Source organism: Ochotona curzoniae, unplaced genomic scaffold, assembly GCF_017591425.1.
Source record: "Ochotona curzoniae isolate NIBS_2020 unplaced genomic scaffold, NIBS_Ocur_1.0 scaffold_4506, whole genome shotgun sequence".
NCBI classification, from domain to species: Eukaryota; Metazoa; Chordata; class Mammalia; order Lagomorpha; family Ochotonidae; genus Ochotona; species Ochotona curzoniae.
This window is the reverse complement of record NW_024467119.1, coordinates 44,178,918-44,201,378: the sequence shown is the minus strand read 5'-3', so window position 1 is coordinate 44,201,378 and position 22,461 is coordinate 44,178,918. Positions and strand designations below refer to the sequence as shown.

At 40.9% G+C, this 22,461-nt stretch overlaps 1 protein-coding gene across 1 annotated transcript in view; it reads left to right on the top strand.

Moving 5' to 3' along the window:
- The window catches only part of PAPSS1 (3'-phosphoadenosine 5'-phosphosulfate synthase 1), a 95,176-nt gene extending 73,838 nt beyond the window's left edge, over positions 1 to 21,338 (top strand). The window contains exons 11-12 of the mRNA XM_040966518.1: positions 3,539 to 3,768; positions 20,630 to 21,338. Of these exons, the coding sequence (XP_040822452.1) occupies positions 3,539 to 3,768; positions 20,630 to 20,768 (369 nt within the window). The 3' untranslated portion in view covers positions 20,769 to 21,338. The remainder of the gene's footprint in view (positions 1 to 3,538; positions 3,769 to 20,629) is intronic.
- The last annotated feature ends 1,123 nt before the right edge of the window (positions 21,339 to 22,461 follow it).

Below are 22,461 nucleotides of genomic sequence, written 5' to 3'. Positions count from 1 at the left end.
TCATATGTATACTAAGAGTTCTGAAAGGACGAAGGGAAAGGGAGAGGGTGCAAATGGAGCAGAAAATGTCTTGGAAGAAAGTAATGGCTGAAATTGGGGAAAGACATCACCCCCTGAATTGAAGAAGTGTAGGCAGTCTCAGGAAGGACAGATCTGAAGAAAAGTCACAGGCAGATGTGCTGTGGCCAGCCTGCTGCAGGCTGATGAGGGGCAGATGGGGAGAGCCAGAGGGAAGTGCCCCTGCAGGGCAGCAGTGGGTACAAGGGCTGGCTTCCCCAGCAGTAGGGCGCAGAAGCAATGGAGTGACAACTTTAAGAGGAAATTGAAAGAAAAGAAAAAACCAACGTGGTAGTCTAGAATTGAGTACCAAAGCAAAGTATCTTTTAAAAATAAAGATGAAATAGAGGCATTCTCTGAGAAATGAAAGTTGAAAGAGTTTCATTAGGGAGGCGAGTCTTTCGGTAGAATTTCCATTAATTGCTGTGTGGCAAGAAAGGCTGAGAAAGCAAAAACCTGGCATTTTCATTCTTTACAGAGTGAGGAGATTCCTGTCATCAAAGAATTGAGCGATCCAGGCCAAGAGAAGTCATTTGTTGTACAGGCAACCCACAGTGCTTGGGCATATGAATTAAATTACTTTTATAATCAGAAAACGACAACGTTATTTGCTATTTAGTTCATAGATACAAGTAAAAGTAGAAAATCAGTCATGTCTCATTAGGTTGGCCGTTTAAAGACTCTTTGAAGCTTTTCTAATAAGCTTTGAGAAGTCATCTTGTGCTCTTCCTTCCGGATGCATTCAGTGTTCCAGATGCCACGCTGGCCACTGGTCTTTGAAAGGTAAGTCATACATCTTTAGCTTGCTGAGGAGATGGACCAAGGAGCTCTTACTAGGTAGCATGTCAGCCTTTTCCAGAGAAAGAATGAATTTTCTCTAGAAATTCTAGCTTAGAAGCAGTTAACTCAGTTCAGGAGCTATCTCACAAAACGATGGTAACACCTTATATGTTGAGTATTGTCATTCTGAACCTTCTGAGTTAGATTATGTTAGTAGAAGGAATATTCCATCCACAAGGGACAAAGCTGGGATTCAGCTTTAGGACAGGCTAACTTACCCACTCCACCTCACTGTAGGCTGGCTTGCATTCTCTAGACCAGAGCATATTAACTTTTCAGTAGGTTATGCATTGACTCAAAACATGCGTTCTTGGAAGAGTTACATATGTTTTGTTTGTGTCTGTTAAAATTGTAAAAATATGCTCAACGGAGAGCCTCTCACCAAAGTATAAAATGGAATAATTCAAGTCATCTGCAGGAGAATGCCGGCAAGACTCAAAATGAGAGCTGGTCACTGCTGCCACATGCTCCAGGACCCAGCGAGGTGATTCCCTCTGCTGGGTTCAGTTTCCTGTCATTTTAAAAGGGCAAAGGGGGTTGGAGAAAATGATCTGAGCTCCCTTCTGCATTGAAATTAAGCCATCCGTTCCTTGCTCACTTCCTTTTTGTTTCTTGAATGATAGACATAAACACTTAAGGAGCAGATGAAGTTCAATTACCTTCAGGAAACCTAGACTGCCTTTTTGATTTAACTCCATGTAGTCAGCTTCCAGTTTGCCTGAGGCAGAAATGATTTTCCATTCAAGTAAAGTTGCCAAGTGATTAACTTGTGATGTAATTCTGAATGACATGCTGATGAAAATTCTGAGGTCAAACTAGCAGAGCTTGTGTGTGTCTGCCTCCTAGGGCACAGGGGAGTGCCCAGTATTTTCCTGATGAGAGCTGAATGTGAGAGTGAGTGGTAGAACAGGCAGGGGCCACAAAGGGAACACACGCTTTGCTGTTCTGTTCATTCAGGAGGATGGGAGCTCAGTGCAGGCAGCAGCAGAGCTGCCAGAAAAAGGTGTGGTGGTTACACTTTGGGAAAGAGAACTAGCACAGAGCCGGGGAGGTGTTTTAATGGGGTGGCACTGTGTGTCTTTGGCCACAGCTCAGCTACCTGTTGCCCATACTGCAAGGGGGTTTAGGAATGATATTCAACACATTACAGGTGAAGGAGGATACAACAAGGTACATACAAAGCCCAGGCTTATGGAAAACTTAAGCACATGGGAAAAAAAAAATCAAGGTAAATGATTAACTGTGGGAAAAATAAATAGTGATAGAAAGGGGAATGACATAATAAAGATAGTAATGGCTAACATTTGCTGTGTATTTACTGTGATTAGGTACATTTAAGTCCTTACACATTCCATCTATTGATTTTTCTTACAGCTTTTGTGAGATAAGATTATGAAAACTGATTCCACTAAAAATGTTGACTGAGTAAATGGCACTGGGGACCAGGCTAGTGTATAAAGAGCCGACCATTGTCATCTGTCGTCAGAAATCTAAATGGCCTGGAAATAATGGCAACATTACATGCTGTCTAAAATTAAAGAGGCCAGACAAAGCAGTCTATGTGGACTGCTCAGAAACATGATACTGAATGCCAATAGGAACAACTCAAAAAAGTTAAAACCCCTCAGGGTGACCCATTCAAGCTCAGGCAATTTGAGTTTCCCAAATTTTATCTTGATTAAAGAAACTTATGTGTATATCATCAAAAAGAAAATGAAAAAACATGTTTTGATTGTTTATATGTATCATTTATACCATTTGTTTTCATAGAGCCATGATACTTCTATAAATCATTAAGTAGCAGAGCCTCATGCTGAAGGGAAACTAGGCCAGGATTTGTCCTAAACTTTGTGGTCAAATCACTTCACTTATGTGGACTTGACTTGAAATTTTAATGGGAATGTTGAGCTGGAAACAATCTCTTTGTGTCCCTTTAAGTGCTAAAGTTCCACTCTTCTGAATGTTAGCCTGGCTAGTTTTTTCTTTTCTTTTCTTTTTTTTTAAGAAAAAGGTTTTAATATGAAAGTATAGCTGTCAAGGCCAGACATGGACATGGCGTGTCTGTCTCTAACTAGCTTCTTGCTTTGTTCTTACCTGGTATCCTTGAGTAGTAGTCACTGACATGACTTTTCTCCATACCTGCTTGTGTGACCTTTCGTATAATTTAAGTCATTTTCATTTGGCTTTTATTTCACCTGGTAAAGTATGATATAGAGAAAGTTCATAAATTGTTAGTGTGCTTCATTCAGTTCAGTGAAATTCTGCATTGGTTAACCAGCACCCAGATTCGGAACTGGGGACGTAGCAGTACCTTCATCCGGGAACCCCTGTGGGTCTTTCGTTTGTGGACCAACTGTAACTTGATCGGATCTTGTGGTTATTGTGTGAAGTCAGATACACAAATGTACATTTACTTACTTTTAGTATGTTAATCGTTCATTTCATCCATTTACATTTGTATATCCAGAATTTTGTGTTTTTGTTTGACTTTGCTAATTTTATTTCTGGCTTTCAGAAATGGAGCAATTTGGAGAGGTTTCCTACTGAAGAGTAGTAATTATATTTAAAAAATCTGCATTTGTTTTTTGTTTACTACTTGTAAGTAGTTGGTGTCACAGAAGCATGGTTACTTTTGCTCTAGGTCCAGTGGCACTGCAGAGCACGGATGGTTGCAGGAGCGAATTTCTATATTGTTGGACGAGACCCTGCTGGCATGCCTCATCCAGAAACAGGGAAGGATCTTTATGAGCCAACTCACGGCGCCAAAGTGCTGACAATGGCCCCGGGCCTCATCACCTTGGAAATAGTTCCCTTCCGAGTTGCAGCTTATAATAAGAAAAAGAAGCGTATGGACTACTATGACTCCGAACAGTAAGTTTGACGGTCTCTGGTGCAAATATGTGAAACATTTTGTTTTCTAAGGCTGCTCACAGGAACTTTGGCAGGTTGTCTCAACTGTATACCCCTTCCACAGACGGGCTTTATTGTACCCATTTCAGTGAAAGGCAAGCCTGGGAAATGAAACCTCTCAGTATTCTACAAGTTAGAACAGAAATAAAATGGAATCTCATTTCACATTTTCTGGAATATTGAGATTGAGATCTTTGCAGGCCGTGTTGACAGTTCTGAGGCTTGCTGAGGTGTAGGTGCAGTCCAAGAAGTTAGCGAAGGGTGAGTCCAAAGGCACGGCCACTGTCTTCGTTGTGTAGGCGGGTAACCGGGCGCATCCAAACCTCAGATCACTTGTCTGGGGCCACAGAGCTGGTGAGCAGCAGCGCAGCAGCGGAACCCAGGCCGTGTGGGTCTGGAGGCTGCGCGCCTCGTCACTACCAGCACAGGTTCATTCTTCCCCTCAAACCGCTAGCCTACTGATGGGTTTGGTCATGTGTCTGACTCTGACCACATTGTATTAACTTCTCTCTGCGTGTCTGTAGGCAGAGCACTCTGTAAGCTTACAGTGGCACTTGGAGTAAATTCTCAAGTGTGGGCTCTAGGCTCATGCTTGCAGTTGTTATTTGGGAGCACTGAGTTTTTTCTGCCTTGGTTTCTTCAATGACGGCAGTGGACCAGCTCAAAATATATAGTTCTTACCAGAATCTGTCGTATCTGGTTGTTGTTACACCCTGGTAAGCGCTTCTTCTCACGAGCTGTTTTGCAGACAGATCTTTTTTGGTACACTTGCTTTTTAAAAAATATGGCTTGAAATTCACACCTAACCAGTAAAACATAATTTATTGTTTTGATTTTTATTTTGCTAGTGTCAGCAATACCAACAGATACTGACATTGACTATGGTCTAGTAACCTTTGATCTGAAAACCCTCATCCTTTCTGTGCTTCCATGCTTAGGACAATACTGACTTGTGACTCACTTCTCATTTGTTGTGGCTTGTTTTATAATGATGAGCGCAGGAAAGAAAAGGGAGCCTTTAAAAAAATTAAAACATTCTCATGTTTCTAAACGTGACACGAAGACTTTTGTTATCAAGTTTTTTTTGTGATAAACTGATGTTATCTGGATAAGAAAAAATATTATTACCCATGAAGATTGGGGAATTTGTTGGCTTCCTGTGCAACAACATAAGTAATCTTGACCTGCGGCAGTTTTAGATGGTGGCCGACTTTTCTGAGTGATGAACTACAGCTAAAATACAGGAGTGTCTTAGAGGGAATGAATAGAAAAGGCGTTTATTACACGGATGGGCAAATGCAGAAAGACTCCTAACTGTTCCCTCTGGCCTAGATGTGGGATTCAAGACAGGAACTGTCCTAGTCTCTGTTTTTCTAAGACCTGAAATGGGATCTAGAGTCCAGGATATATCTAAACCACACCAGGACATTTGTATCCCTGTAGAAAATCAGGCTTGCCAACTTCTATAGGAAATCATTCTAAGTCATATAGTCCATTTTTTACATTACAAAGTGTGTGTGTGTTTCCTTACATGTATACATAGTCATGTTCCAATTTTGTCTGGGGAAAAAAAATGTAGCTGCAAAAGTTATATGCTGAGAGTTGTAAATGAATTTTTTCCTACCTAAGAGATATCTTAGGAACTTTAGAGCATTTTAAGAAAAATAAAAGTAAATTTTGAATAATACTACCACCAAAAGTTATTGAAAACTTATAATATTAAGAAAAGTTAAAAAAAGTATTTTGAGTCTAATTTGCCCTCTTCTGATAAAAATTATGTAGGTCACCATCCAAAGTTATTTAGCTTGGGAAACAGCTACAGGTTGGTAATTCTTATAAAAGCTACCCAGCAGGACTGATGTGGCGTGGCAAGAAAAGTTAGCACCTGCCATGGTGACATCCTGTATTGGTGGTGCTGGTCGTTCCCTCTGCTCTGCTTCTGATCCAGCTTCCAGTTGATGACCTAGAGGAAGCAGTAAAAATGCCCCAAGTGTTTGGCCCACTGACACCCACGGGAGAGATCAGGATGAAGCAGCTCTCTCCTGGCTGCAGCCTGGCCTAGCCCTAGCTGTTGCAGCCATCTGGGGAATGAGTCGCCAAATGAAAGATTCCCCTCACTCCCATAACTGGCTTTCATATAAATATGTCTTTTTTTTGTTTGTTTGTTTAACAGGAAGCTCCCCACTTACCATGCCTTAGGGAGTTGCAAGCCCTAGCTTACATGTCTGTAAAGTAGGCAGTGTCAGAGATGGAAGGCTCATCAACTTTTAGTTGTCACCCAGTCTGCAACTTAGTGGTGTGTTGTTTTGTGTCTAAGAAGCTGTGAACAGAGTCTCGTTCTGGGAAGTGTGATTAATTACACCAAGGCACTTAACATAGTAGCAAGGGACAATGGGGAAAGAAAAATAGAATTGTTCTACTGTGACTAAAGATTTTAAAGTTAGGTGCATTTCCGTTTTAAGAAAACAAAACCACACTTGAAAAGGCCTTTGGCTTTTCTTAATGCTTCTTCTGGTGTGACACGTTTCATTACTGTGGTCTCTGTGAGATCAGCCAGCTTAATCGCAGGCGGGGTCCTAGAACCCATCTGTATGTGGTTGATGGTGTGCTGGTAAGCGCTTGATAACTTTGATGTTTGGTTAAAGCTGTGTAGTTTTGCTTTAAGTCTCTTTTTTAATCATTCAAAAGCTAAATAATTACATCAGTTCTCATAAGATTTTCCAAAAATGAATTCTGTGTTAGTTGCAAGAGTGGCTCATTTCCTTGGAATTTTTTTGAATTACTAAATCCTAATAAGTTGTAACTTGGGAAGCCTTAAAACTGCCTTAGTTTTCTAAATTTTTGTTTTTGTGTTCAAATATAATTATGTTGATGGGAATATGTTGGAAAGTGATTAAAATTTTGTGGAAAGGCAATAGTCTTTGATGTAGTGAGAAAACAGTTATTAATTATGCACATATGAGGTTGTCTTTTGTTTGATTAATGGTTGTTACTCAATGCCAATTTTTGAGTAATTAATGATTTTGTAGCTTTTGATTAAATACCAGTGTAAGACAGTGCTTAGGGGAAAAATTTCATAAAGATTACAGGAAAAATGTTTTTGATAAGAATTATGATAAAAAGTCATTTGTTAGCATGTAGGAAATTAAGGAAGCCTGCATTAGCTGTAATAGTGACCCAGGAAACTTGGTTTTAAGATAAAAATTAAAGCTCATTTTTTCAGCTACTTACCGCAAACTTTTTGAGATAATTTAATTATTTGTAATTTTTTTTTTGTCTTTTGTGAAGCAAATATTTTTATTTGGGCAGGTAAACATAAATTATTCAGATTATTGAAATAGCAGATCTCCAAAGACGGCAGACATGAGTGAGAATGCCCTATGGAAGTGAGTGAATAAATTGTGAGTGGATGAGAATATTTGCCTGGTTATATTCAGTTAGGGTGTTTTATGTTTCTAATGGTGGAGTATGTGCCGTCTATGAGTATACATGCATGACAGGGACAGTTTAAAGAGCACTTCAGGCCCTTTCAGATGTTTTTCTTTGTTTTATTGTATACTTTCCACAGGAGAGTTCTTTCTTGTCCTGTCAGTGCAGTGAGTCTTAAACTGGCATGTCCTTGTCGCCCTAGTGGCAGTTGCATCAGTTTCCTATAGCTGAAGGAGCAGATAACCTCAGATTTAATGGCTTAAAACCCTAGTTTATTCCATCAGTGTTTTTGAAGTCAAAAGATGGAGTGGGCTTCACTGGCTTCTGTTTCCAGGCTGAGCTCTTGTGTGAACCTTCTGCATAGAATCCACTTGAGAGGGGCTGATCCTTGGCAGAATTCCATTCCTTGCAGTTGTAGGGGCGGTCCTGTCGTCTTCCTGGATGTTGACTAAGGAGTTCTCTCTGCTCCTGCAGGGCCAGTCCATCTCAGCACCCAGAGCTCCCTGAGGTCAGAACCTCCTGCTGCTGCCAGAGAGGAAACTTTCTGCTTGTCGAGGAGTCTGTGATTAGGTTAGGTCCGTCTGAACAGTTGCTATTTTAAGGTCAACTGGTTTTGAACTTTAATTAATCTACAGTATCCTTAATACCATGCAACAGCAAGTCATGATGATAGGAATGGGATGGTCAAGGTCTTTGGGCTGTCTTAGCATTCACGCAACTGTACTAGTAGACATTGTTACTCACATTTCTTGATACTGTGTAAAATGCCCACAAGAAGTTTTGCCTTTGTCTTCGTAATATCTCCAAATCCTAATTTTTTTCAGTTTTGTCTTTATCCCATTATGTAGAACCACGACGTCTTTTATTCTTCTACCTCTTTTTAGCAAAGTCTTGTCATGTTGACCATTCAACTATTTCTTATGTGAATTCTTTACTCTTCCTTTCTTGCCATTATCTATCTTCACAGCACACAACAATTTTTGGGAAACCGATTAATTTATTAAAGGGTTTTTTTGTCGTTGTTGTTGAATGTGATTTTTTTTGCCCTGAAATGTAGTATTAGCCTGACTATAACTGCATGGAGTTTATTAATGGATCTTACATTATATTTGTAAAATTCTAATGTATTTCAGGGACTTTACAACTATTAATAAATACTACCTAGTTTAAACTCTATTGTCATTTTTGTTTCATTATGTATTTGAGACATGATTAGGGATAGTGAATATATATAGAATATTTTTGATAATCCAATTATATTTTGTGTATTGAAGTCAAGATGTTGTGACAGTCATGGATCTTTTAACAAGATACATTTTGAAAACTGTATTTTTAGGTGACTCCCTTGTGTGAACACAGCATAAAGCACAGTTACATAAATCTTTATAGTAGAGCCTTCTGCATACCTGCCCCCCATGATATACCTACATTACTAAATGTATACATAAACACATTTGTGTGTGTGTGTCAGGGAGAGAGAGAGCCACATAGACAGAATACATAGCCTTTTGCTTCTGGGGCCATAATGAACAGAGCATGAGATGAAGTCTGAGAGAAAATGATATAATGAAGGGATTTTGCAAATCCTGTGATTAAAAGGTATTTGAGGCTGTTGCTCACCTATCACAGCGTACTGTGTAGCAGTAAAATCTTTTTTAGTAAGTGCATAAATATACTCTAAAATAACAATTAAAAGCACAGTATAGTAAGTATACAAACCCAGAGCATAATTTGTATTAGGTATTATATACTGTACCTAATTGTATGTGTTGTACTTTTTGATGACTAACAGTGCAGTAGGTTTGTTAACACCAGCATAACCACAGACATGCGAATATAGCTTGTACTATAAAATGATAAAATGATAAAATTGATAGCTCAAATGTTGCTAGGTGATAGGAAGTTTTCAGTTGCATTATAATCTTATGGGTGACTCATGTTTGCTGCTGATGATCAAAACATCATTACATGTGCGTGATTGTACATTGACATTAGTACAAATCTGCCTTGTTATATGGTTTTTCCATCTATAAATTCTTAATTGAATATTTATAAGTACATGCCAATGTTAGGTGTGGGGACAGTCATTGAAACGAGTCAGATATTTTGATGGTCCTTTTGGGACTTAAATTCTAGGAAAGAAGATGGATAATAAACCACTCACAGCATAATTGTGGGTGCCAAGTGCTTTATGGAACTCTTTGGGAAGCTCTGCCAGCCATGTTAGATGCAATTTGGAAGGAAGCATTGAGATTCTTGGGGCAAGTGATGTTTTGACTGTGCTTCAAGAGATGAATAAGCATTCCTTCCCTTGGTGAGCAAGGGAATGATGGTGTTTACATTAAGGAGACTGCACTGTACAAATCGTGGTATGAGAAACATCATAGAGCATACTAGAGAGTCAAGGAAGATGGTGAGATCAGCCAGATGTGATAATACTAGTTAGGAACTAGAGTAGATTTCCACTCCAAAAAGATGGTGGTGTTAAAATGAGGATTGATAGAAGGAAGTTCTTGTTTCTGGAATTGTGGCAGAGTTGGGCTTACAGATGTACTCCCCAAAGAAATCAACTAAAAATAGTGGGTGAGATAAAACATTTTCATGACAATATTGTGGCACTGACAATGACCAGGTGAATGCTGGAACCCCAGTAAGTTGCTTTCATCCAGTGGACCTAGCCAATGGGAATATTGATTGTCAGGCCCACAGGGGTGGGAGAGAGGGAGCAGAAAACACAACCTTGGTCCCGTTAAGGGTGGAGTGTTCAACAGGAGACTCTCCCATGAGTTTGGGACTCTCTCCTACTTAAAAGGAGAAGCTAGAGTAATTGATCCATTCTCCTATCCTGTAAGATTGTGAACAAGGTCTGTTGCTTTAGGGTCAGAAGCTCAAGGCTCTGCTCGAATGGACCAAACTCATGTTACTTAGCTGACAGAACAGATAAATAGGGAAAATCCATCCAGCCATGAAATTAATTTTTGGTGGTTCTTGCCAAGGACTGCTGAGAGAAGGCATCAGTGAAGCTCATGTGAAGGCTGTCTGTGGGACCTCACACTTCATCTTAGGCCTTGACTTATCCCTCTAAGTAATCACATGAACTTGCTGTAAATTTAGAGTAAAAAATGACAGTGTGTTCTAGGAAACTAAGCACTGCCTGCAAATAAAGAAACAAACAAGTAAGAAAAAAAAAATTTAAGAAAGGAAAGGCTTGGAATTGCCAGACATATGTTTCAAAATAACTATTGTAATTTGCAACGTTTATAAGGTTAAAGGAAAAGGTAAAATTATCAGCATGGGTCAGGAAAGTGTAAAACTAAAATAGCAGTTTAGAAAAGAAAAAAGTAAGAGAAGAGAGCTGTGTGAAGGTGTGTATGGGTGTATGCAAGGGTTAATGGTAGCTTAGATTTCTGTTAATGACAGGGATTGGAGGAAATGGACTGGCTCAGAGCGTCTTGGGAAGAAGAGTTGTTGGGGCTTGTGGTGTAATTGCTGTATTGAATGAATGCTGTGAGTGTTTGAAGTATGTAAATCTGTTCCCCCCACCCTATTTAAAAACAAAAGGCAATACAGAAATCCAGTTTACTTCAGGATTTTGCTCTAGAATTCCACAAGAGGTGGGCTGGCAAAGGTTTTTAATGAAAAGAATTGTGGGTGTAAAAGTACAATGGAATTAGTGTAGGATTTGTGTTTTCTCACATTGTCTTAATTCTATGCAAAGTAAACTTTTTTTTTTAAAAAAGTATTTGCTTGAAAGTCAGAATTACTGAGGGAAAGGAGGAGGAAGGAAAAGAGTGAAGGAAGAAGGCAGGGAGGGGGAAATAGGGAGAGAGAATTTTCTACCTGCTGGTTCCTTCCCTGGATGGTTGCATATGGCCAGCACTAGGCCAGGCCAAAGCCAGGAGCTTTGTACTGCTCTGCCACGTGGGGGCCAGAGGTCCAATACTTGGGTTATCTTCCTCTGTTTTTCCCATGCCATTAGGGCACTGAACAAAAAATGGAGCAACCAGAACTTGAACCAGTGCCCATTTGTGGTGTTGGTATCATAGATGGCAGTTTTGTATGCTATGCCTCATTGCTGATACCTGCAAGGCAAATATTCAGTTTGCTGTAAGAGAACAGATACTTTGATTCATGATTTGATTGATAAAAACTTGGAAGTATATATTATTTCTCTTCATCCTTACATATACTTTTGGTTGGGAAATATTCTAAGCAGGTAAGAAACTTAATGCTAGATAGAAACAAAATGGGAATGATTTTCATGAATAATATTAAGAAGCATAACACTGTTAGGTAGATGTTTTATGGTATTCTCACTGCAAAACCCAGCAATACTCATATATACTTTCTAAAAATATATATTCATTTATATTTACTTATTTTATATGAAAGACAAAGAGCAAGATGTGCTATCTGCTGGTTCACTGCCCAGAAGCCTCAGTGTCCAGGACTAGGCTGAAGCCAGAAACCTATGACTCTGTTTGGGTCTCTCATGTGTATGGCAGGGGCCCAGGCACTTGACCATTCACCTGCTGCCTCCTAAGATGTGCATTAACAGGGAGCTAGATCTGAAACAGAGAGGCTGGCACTTGAACCAGATGTCCACCCTCTTGCTTGTTGCTTCTGTTTAGTTCTAATATCCAAGACAGTGGGGAGGAAGAGGAGATGCACTCTGAGCAATGGCAGAGTAAGCCAGAGGAGTTCTCTAGGGCTTTGGCCCTGTAGTGGAGCTGTAGTGATCATGGGTAGATGACACGGACAGCTTCTTATTGTAATGCCGTGAAGCCACAGTATTCTCGTATGCATGCAGTCACAAGTTGTGTCTCTCTGTTTAAGATTCTGGGCCAGTTGTAACCCCTCTGGAGTGGTTGGACACTGGTTGGTGGTAGAGAAGTGGAGGGAGAAATTGGATGACTTTTGAGAGAGGGTGTTTTCTGTAGTGCTTTGAGCAGAGTGGTCTTGATCTCCCTCTGGGGCAGGATAGTGGTTCTCACATGACCTCAGTTCTGTGTGTCCAGGATTGTTTTTGTTTTTTAAAGATTTATTTATTGTTATTGGAAAGGCAGATTTATAGTGAGCATGAGAGACAGAAAAATCTCCCATCCACCAGTTCATTTCCCAAATGACTGCAATGGTTAGAGCTAAGACAGTGCTAAGCCATGAGCCAGCAGCCTCTTCTGGTCTCCCAGAGGGGTGCAGGGTCCCAAGGCTCTGGGCCATCCTCTACTACTTTCTCAGACCATAAGCAGGAAATGATATTTTTGAAGAAAAATATCAAGCCATGATTTCTTTTCTTTGTAGAATGCTATATAACAAGTTTTTTTCAGCACTGTTGGCATTTTGCACCAGATAACTTGGGGGAAAGCTATCCTGTGCAATGTCTGATGTCAGTTGACAAGCATTGATTTATAGCAGCACTGGTTTATTAGAAGATTTTATGTGTCTCTTGATTGTTTTATCATTATTGATAAATCAGAAGTAAGTACAAGAAGTGCTGGTTTTAAGTCAGTGTGGATAGTCATGTGTGTCTGAGTAGCGGAAAGCAAACAACAAAGACCATGAGGACAAATACAAAGGCAAGTGTTTGATGTAAATGGACCGGTGTCCTTGTTATGTGGCTTGTTGGGCTACTATTTTTAAAAACTCGTTTAAAATACATGATTTCTGTCTAGATAACCTCATATCTTGAGTTAAAGATATTGAACAGAAAGCAGCATGCAACGATAACATTATGTCTTATGTGAGATAATAATCGGATATCTGAGAACTCCTAGCTTTCTGAAAAGTCCACTTTGTGTAATCAGAAATTCTAGCATAGAAGCTCCAAATAATGCACATTGGAGTGTTAGTGTCCAGGGATGCTCAGCTGGAAATCCCTGTTCTATACTGTAATAGCGCAGAGTTTACACTGTCCTTTATGGTAAGGAAATCTAGCTGATTCTGCAGCAGAGTAGGATAACACTGGAAATTTCTTGTTTACCTGGTGAGATTTGTCCACTAGACTGAATGTGGCTGAAAAACATACTGAATTAAGGGCCTCGGTTAAATAGATTCTACATAATCAATTCTCTTAATGTAATTGTCATTTGGTACTTTGGCTCATCTTTGATTTGAGAATGTCAAAAACACCATGTATGCTACTGATCAGTGGAATTTTGGTCTCTGGAATAAAAGCCATAGGTAACAGTTTATCCAGTGTTAAAAAGATATGAGTTTAGCCTTATTTTTAAGCACTTCTAGTGTTCGGGGCAGAGGTTTAGCTTAGTAGGTAACTGGTTTCGATGCCCACATCTCATATTAGAGTGTGTAGTCCCAACATCTGACTGCAGTCCTTGCTAATGCAGACTGTGGGAGGCAGCAGTGATGGCTCAAGTGATTGGGTTCCTGCCTGCGGGAGACCTGGCTTCCATTTCCAGCTCTGGCTTCAGCATAGCTCACTCTGGCTGTGATAGACATTTGGGGAATGAATGAGCAGTTTACAGACTTATCTCTTGCATTCTGTTTCTGCCTCTCAAAATAAAACAAAACAAAAAGTTAGTGTTTTGTTTTGATATACACTGTGTTGCACGCAATCTGTCTTTCAAATAGATGAAAAGTTAATTAGAGATTACCCAGTCAGTTAAATTCACTTACAAATTGCCACCATTGTTTTTAGTTTGATCAAAGAAGAAACTACCCTTTGATTTCCTGCATTGCTTATCATCTAGTTAGCAAGAAAAGCTAACTTTAAAAAGCTGGTCTCATTATTAGCTTCCAAAGATGGGCTTGAAGGGTCTCTGCTGACCCAGCTCTTGTCCATGTGGACAATATGTACTGGTGACTCGAATGGCCACATGTGTGGACTAAGGGACAGCAGATGGCTGTCAAGACTTAAAATGATCCACAAGTGGCCAGGAGTCATTGTGCTTTGGACTTAGTCAAGATGCTGGCCACATGTGGTCAGTGTGTTATTAAGTTGCCCATGTAGTTTGCTAGCTGGCTTGTTCTTTCTTGCCCCCACCCGCCTTCCTGACTGTTCCACCTCTTCTCTTTGCTTTTCTTATTTTTTAAGAACAAGCATTCTGTCTGTTGTAGATTAGAAGAATCTGTAACCAAGTGGTTTTGAGAAGGAAGAAAAAAGAGCATTCTTGTGATTCCTCTTCCAGGTGCCGTGGAAGAGTGAGCAGTGGATATAATGAAGTGGCGCTAATTAGAATTGCTTTATGGCAAAAGCTTAAAGTCTAGCATCCTTTGTTTACTTGAGGCAGGTTGTTGATAAACTCGTAGGTAATATTTGACTTAATTTTGGATCATTTTAGAAACTTCAGCTGATTTGATTGAGACATTGCTCTAAAAGGATGTCCGTTTAAAGATGTGTGTGTGTGTGTGTGTGTGTGTGTGACAGTATGATTTACTTTTAGACAGGATCTCTCATGTCAAGTCTTGGAACCTTGCTTCTTACAAAAAGTGAAATCCTTATGTGACAGAGCTAGAAACACAAGTGTGAGGCCAAGGAAAATGTGTTTTTCGTAGCGAGGGTGGAGTGGAGCCACCACCATGTGCAAGCAGGAACTCCCATTTCATATGATGAAGAAATGTTTGTGGCATGCACGGCAGATGGAGTGTGAAATAGCTTCAGGAAAAGAGGTACCCAGGGACCTTGGTTTTAAAATGCAATTTTTGAAAGAATGCAAGCAAACTGGTGGATTTCAGACAGTTTGGCATTCTGAGGAAAGAAGGGACTTTAATTGGTCTGGCGTTTTTCCTCTAATCAAAAAAGTGAAGGCAGAGTTGTCTAGCAGACTTCTCCCTTCCTTGTTTCTCAAAAACAAGTACTTTTCACATGTGACAGTAAGCTTTTATTTGAAACCAAGCTTTAATTTACATGGTCAGAAGGCTCTGCTGTCATCATTTTTCTTATTGAAGCTCAGTGCTTTTTGGGGAATTGCTCAGTAGACTTTCTAAGGAACTGAAACATTTCAGTCAATGTTTTGTCTAGTGGTTCTTGGCTAACCTGATCAGTTTCACATCAGGTGAGAGTGGGCATTTTAGATACACTGGAAAAGGCACTTGTAAACACTCCAGAGTTCCATTTCAACACAGACTGGCTCTGTAGCCTGTGCTTGCCAAGAGCTCCCCGTGTGGCCTGGAGGTAAAATGCATGATGTTCACATTTCCTCAGCGCTTCCCATTAGCCTCATAGGGCAGCCCCACTGGTTACTGAGGAACTGAGACCAGCCTGCATTGACCCTGACTCCAGTTATTGACTGTTACTGTTCCCCTTCCCTTCCCGCCTCACTGGTTGCCTGTCAAAGCCCCTGCCCCCGAGTTGTTCTTCCAAGCTTTTCTTCTCCATCTTCACCTCTCTGGTTTCCCTTCTGGTTTTCATCTTCCCACCTTTCATTCTTTGTTCTGCTAACATCTCTCGCTTTGCTTTCATAAAGAGTCATAACTTACTCGTACACTGTGTGTTTGTCATTTTCTCTTTTTCTCTCCTTCCTTCATCATTGCCTTTTTAATCTTCTCTTAAAGTAAAGACAACTTAAATTCTAATGTTAGGACCCCGTGCAGTAGCCTAGTGGCTGAAGTCCTCACTTTGAATGTGCCAGGATCCCTTATGGGTGCTGGTGCACCTTATGGGTGCAGCCCAGTGGCTGCATTTCCCATCCAGCTCCCTGCCTATGGCCTGGTAAAGCAGTTCAGGACGGCTCAAAGCCTTGGGACCCTGCACCCACGTGTTAGAGACCTGGAAGAGGCTCTTGGCACCTGGCTTTGGCTCAGCTTAGCTCTGGCCATTGCAGCTGCTTGGGGAATGGATCATTAGATGGAAGATCTTTCTCTCTGTCTTTCCTCCTCTCTGTATTTCTGACTTTGCAATAAAAATAAATAAGTCTTTTAAAAAATTCTGATATTAAGGTTAGTATCCCCACCTGCAGACACACTGGTTTGAAATCTCTCATAGTCTTGTAGCAGCTACTAGGCACATCCCAAATGTAGCCAATCCTTTTTCTTCCATTAAATTGCAGTCATTTATGTAACAGAAAGGTGATGGCCTACTTCATGTGTCAGCTATGATAACCATCTCTATTTACAGTGTATTGACTTTTTCTTACATGGCGAACAAGATGAGAGAATTGGGAGAGTACCCTTAAATTGCTTAAATCAAACTATCCTGTTTGAAGGATTGCCTATCAGTCTACCTTTGATAACTTCATTTAGACATTTAAAATAACGTTTCACTTACAAAGTTGAGAACTGTTAAAATATTGAGCTGAATGCATTGGTGTGCTTTCCTGTCTTTCTGGTAGTGCATGGGAATGGTAAGAGCAGACAAGGTGAACCAGGGGCAGATGCGCGTGCCTGAATGAGAGGAGGCGGAGTGCCTTTCTGCTGCCTGGAAACAGCTGGGACTACAGAGCATTGATGCTGATTTTCTTGTGACTTTTTCTTTGAATCACGCTGTTCTGTATTCATAGTATATGAATACACACTATTCTGTATATTTAATTCCAAAATAGAACCCCTAGATATGTTTCAAGAGGCTGTGGAACATTTGCTAAAGCCCCAATACTTCACTGGAATTGAAAAGATAAGAATTGGCCAACCAGAAGTCTAAGAGATAAAATCAGACATGGGACCCAGAGTCAAGTGCATCTCAGGTGCTAACAGTGGGTCAGGTGTAGTCAGCATGGAGGAAGGCCAAGTCTAAGATGTGCTTGTAATAGTAAAGTTAATGGTGTTAAAATCAAGTCTTAGGTGTCCCAGGCCTGTGAGCAGTGGGATCACTGAACACAAAAGTAACAGAAGAAAAGCAGAACAGAAGCCCGGCACTTGAACTGGATTACCGAGGAAAGCATGGTCCTCCCTGCCTGATGTGTCTTGCCAGCAAGTGGGCAGCCAAAGGGCTTAGAGAGGTTAAGTGAAAGCAGGCTGCAAAGGCAGTGCTTTGACCCCTGATAAAGGTGGAGGAGAGTGAGGTAAGAGGGTAACTGGATCTAAACCAGCATATTGATGAATTTGTTGTGCAGAAACCACTCGCGTGAACAATCCAGACTTGGATCAAAGGGAACACAGAAGTAGGTCAGATAACCAAAGTCTTCAGAAACCCCATATCCCCTTGTTTGACAAAGTAGGAAGAGTAGCGACTCAGGATGACAAATGATTCCATAGTGAACTAGTACAAATTTTCCTCTGTCAACACCTTTTCAGTCTTTCCTGCGTTTCCAAATATTCTTCCGAATATTTACTGAGTTCCTAATTAGTGGCTGATCACCAATCAGTAAATATTGATTAAGTATATATTCAGTGTCCCTAGCACTGCTCATCCATACATTTACCTGCCAGTAATGCCTCTTTGAGGGTGAGTTAATAGCCACTGTTGCTGCTCAGGTGCCAAAATGGCAAGTGCCATGCTATCGCAACATCCTATCTGCTCTTTTCAGTTTATTTGTTAAAGTAACTGATGGATTTCAGGTTGATGTTGTTTGAAATTACATAAAATCACTTTTGGGGTAAAAGTTTCTTAAATTAGATTTTGGGGCAGGCATTGTGGTACCACAGCCTAAGCTACCACCATGACCCCAAGATCCCATATTGGAGTGCTGGCTCAAGTCTCAGCTGCTTTGCTTCTGCTCAGGCTTCCTACCGATGCACCTGGGAAGGCTATGAATCACTGCCGAGCACATGGGAGGCCTGGAAGGTGTTTCTGGTTCCTGGCTTTGGCCTGACCCTGACTTAGCTATTGTAGCCACTTGTGGAGTGAACCAAGTAGATAGAACCTTGATTTGATCTCTCTTCTCTTTTCCTCCTTTTCTGGTGTGTGTTGTTTGTTTTGCCTTTCAAATAAATCAATATATTGGTTGGAGCAGCGTGTCATACCAAGTAAAACTACTGCCTGTGGCTCAGGCATTTCATATGGGTGCCAATACAAGTCTTGGACTATGCTTCTGATTTAGTTCCCCACTAAAAAAAGATGGTCCAATGGCCTGGGTACTTGTGCTCATGTACAAGACCTGGAAGAAGTTCCTGGATGCTAGTTTTGAACTGGCTCAGTTCTTGTAGTTGCAGCAATTTAGGGAGTGAACCTAGAAGATGGCAGATCTTTCTCTCTCTCACTGTGTATTACCCAACCCTTTGCCTGTAACTCTGCCTTTTAAGTAAATAAATAGTTTAAAAGTAAATATCGGTAATTTATAGTTGTATATTTTCATAAGGTTGATTGCTGATAAAAACTGATCATTGCAGGAAACTTGATGAACAAAATAAAGAGCACCTGCTTCTTAGTATTACTATCTAATACCTGCTAGTATTTAGGACTGTTTCCTAGCACTAACCACTACGTTTGGGTGCCTTTCTTCATTCATCCTCTGTGTATTTTAGCAGAGGTGCAGTATGCATCTTAGGTTCGATTGCTCTAAAATAGTGCCCCAAGCTGGACAACTTAAACATTTTTTTTCCCTCGCCTTTCTGCAGGCTGGGAAGTCCAGGGTCCAGGTGCCAGGAGATTTTGGCATGTGAGCAGGGAGCTTAGCATCTTAGCAGTCACCTTCTCATTTCTTCTTCTCTTAGGAGAGGAAGAAAGCTGGTGTCTGAAAGAGCCAGAATCCCTTCTCTCTCTTTGCTCTGTCTGTTAAGGGAATTAATCCCACCATGGTGCCCTACACTCATGATTTTTTAAACCTTAGCCACCTCCCAAAGGCCTGCCTCCACATACTGTCGCATTGGAGGTTAGGGCTTCAGTCCCTGAGAAATGCGATGCAGTCTGTAACAGTGTATATAAAGCTTCATGTCTTAATCATTTCACTTGCCAGTAGTTAGATCATGGATATTTTATCAATTTATGACTGAAATATTCTGCGCAGGGTTGTACCTTAATTTGCTTAGGATCTTTCAAGCTTTAGGTTAATTATGTTAGTTTGCTGTCATCAGACAACTTTCAGATAGCTATTATATGTGCAGTATTTGCTCCTCTTATTAGTTCTTGTAGAACGTTGTAGAACTTAGATGAATAAAAACCTTTGGTAAGGAATCTTGTACAGCTTTGAAAAGCAAGGCACAGTTGGCTTTGCTCTAGAAGCAAAGGACCTGCTAGCGCTTGGTGATTTTCCTAGATGCTTAGGTTAACTCCACAAACAGCGCAGAGAAGAAGGAGTGTGTGGTGGCCTACTGTGAGGAGATGGTGGCTTGTGCGACCTGGAACTCTAAGTGGGTTTTGATGTGCCACTTTGGCCCGGTCTGTATTTGAGGGAAGTTACAGGTAGATGATAACTGTTGAGGGCAATTACAGGTGGACAATGCCTGTCACAGCCACCAGTGCTCTTTGCCGGTAGTCTAAGGATTTCTGTGTGTTTCTGTATATGTGAAAATGAGAAAAGCTGTTAGTGCTACCTCTCTAGCATCTTAGCACTGGAATAATGTTGCCTACTGCTTCCTGTTTGTTGTGGCTAAAAAAAAAAAAAATCTGAAAATATAGTTAGCCTCTCCAAAGAACACTTCCTAAAATATTTTCATTTCATCTGTGCTTATTAGCTAACATAGATTTTGTATTTGTTTCTTTTTTCTTTTTTGAAGTGACATAGAGGGAAACAAAGATGGAGTGAGACTACCAGAGCTTGTATCCTCTGCCCTATGTCCCAGATACCCACATAGCTAGGGCTAACTGGGGCTGAAGCTAGGAGACTGGAACTCAGTCCAGGCCTCCCATGCCCATGGCAAGGACCCAGCTAGGTGACACATCAACTGCCACTTGTCCAAGGAAGTGAATGAGCAGGAACCTGGAATTGGGCATGTCCAAGCCTTGAAATCCAGCGTGGGATGCAAGCATCCCAACTGGAATCTTAGCTGCTAGGCACATTTCCTAGTTCTAAATGAGTAGATACCAGCAATTAGGGAGGGGGTCTTAGTGGATGACTGCCAAGGTCCCTCGGTTCTGGGAACTGTTCTCTCGCTCTACTGCCATGGACTGAGGCACCTGGAGCAGGGCAGAGCTGGAACCATGCAGGGAGAGGAGGAGAAGGAAAGCCAGGGGGTCTATGTTGCATCAGGCTGTTTCTGGGCTGATGTCCTAGCTGTAATACTGTGCTGTAGTTCATAAAATGGTGCTGATGGCAAAAATAGGGAAGGGGGCTGGGAGTCTGGCTGTATCATTTCTTACCATTTTGTAAGAGTCTGCAGTGGCCCCAATTAAAATTTAAGTTGGAAATTTTTAGCTTAACTCTAAAAGTGGATAGCATTCAATGGCATGGCTGTTGTGTTTGGTGACAGAATTTGAAATCAAATTGCTGTCCACAAACACTGAATCTTCCTCCCCGCCACCATTAAATGAGTCTGATACAATGAGAAGGACTACATGCTTTCTAATAATTTTCCTCCATAGTTCTACAACAGTGAAATAATTTCTGTTTTTCTTTTCCAGCCATGAAGACTTTGAATTCATTTCAGGAACACGAATGCGCAAGCTTGCCCGAGAAGGCCAGAAACCTCCTGAAGGCTTCATGGCTCCCAAGGCGTGGACTGTGCTGACAGAGTACTACAAGGCTCTGGAGAAAGCTTAAGCTGGCAGCCCCGTCAGCCACCTGTGACGCTCTGCCGAGTGACAGGAGGGGACCACAGAGTCGCTGTGGGCATTTCCTTGCGGTTGTCTATCTGGCCATGCTTCCTAACAAACACCATTTTCCTTAACCTGTGTCAGTTTTGGTCTGCCTAGGAGTTCGGTTCTGAACTAGTGTGATGCTCTGTTGGTTTTAATGTATCTTTTTGACTTACAGTTAGTACTTCTACAGTGCAGTTTTAATATCTTGTCTTTTTATATTATATTTATGCTTCTGTCTCATGATTTTTTCAAAATATTAGCTGTAACCAGTAATACACATATTGTACCTCACTTTTCATCCTTTAAAAAAGGAAAAAAATAAATCACTAAACTTGGCTAGACCTTGTTTTGGAAATTTTACAAGACATCTATAACAATTAGATTTTTTTTTTCTACATTGAGAATATAAATTGCTTCCTTTCTTCCAATCAGTTATTGATCTTTCAGCCATTATAATCTAAAATATTTGTATGATCTGTGTAAGCTCTGAATGAACTTGTGTATTCAATAAAATTAATTTTTTGACTTCTTATTTACATGACAGTATATTGTTCTGTTCTTTCCTCTTTGGGGGAAAAGTTTCCAGTGGACAGGGAGCAGACAGACAACTTTTATTCTTTATATATATTTTTAAAAGATTTATTTATTTATTGGAAGGTCAGATGTCAGAGAGGACGAGGAGAGACAGAGAGGAAGATCTTCCGTCCGATGATTCACTCCCCAAGTGAGTGCAACAGCCAATGCTGTGCGGATCCGAAGCCAGGATCCAGGAACTTCTTCCGGGTATCCCACACGGGTGCAGGGTCCCAAAGGTTTGGGCCGTCCTGGACTGCCTTCCCAGGCCACAAGCAGGGAGCTGGATGGGAAGCAGTATGGCCGAGATTAGAACCAGCGCCCATATGGGATCCCGGTGCGTTCAAGGTGAGGACTTTAGCCGCTAGGCCACGCCGCTGGGCCCCAGACAACTTTTATTGCTGGGATTTAAGACCTGGTTCCTGACTTGTGTTACATAGTGAAAGTCTGAGTAGCAGAAGCCTGTAGTATTTCAAGTGGAGAATTATAGAGCTGCCTTAGTCCATTTAAAAACTTGGCCAGTCTCTAGCAGATTTCTGTGCAGCAGCTGACCAAGGGTTTGTTTGTTGACTGCTTCAGTCAGAAAAACTAGGCTGTGTTGTAGAAACAATGTCTGTATCATAGTGCCATAAAATAAAGGTGGTTTCACTTGCTCACCTTACTCATTCAGGGGATGAGCCTGTCATTATCTACTGTGTCAACAAGAGATAGCAGAGGAAAATAATATAAAAAACCATGCTGGCTCCTCAGTGTTTTGGGTTAGAGCTGACACACACATCAGCTGTTAGTTCACTGGATGGACGTATCACACAGACCCACGCACTTGTAGGGGGTGTTAGGAAATGTGGATTGTGCTAGTACAGGAAGGTTAGTATACTGGGCCTATTGGTGACCATGAGTGATGAATGCCACTCTTGCTGTTTCATTCTCTGCTTTCAAGAAGGAATGTTTCTCAAGATGCTTGTGGAAATATATACCAGTTTATGATTCACAGTGTTACACTATAAAGGACAATCATAGACATTCGAAATACTGCAGAAATGAATACGTGTGACCAGCAGAAGGAATAGACTAGGTTCAGG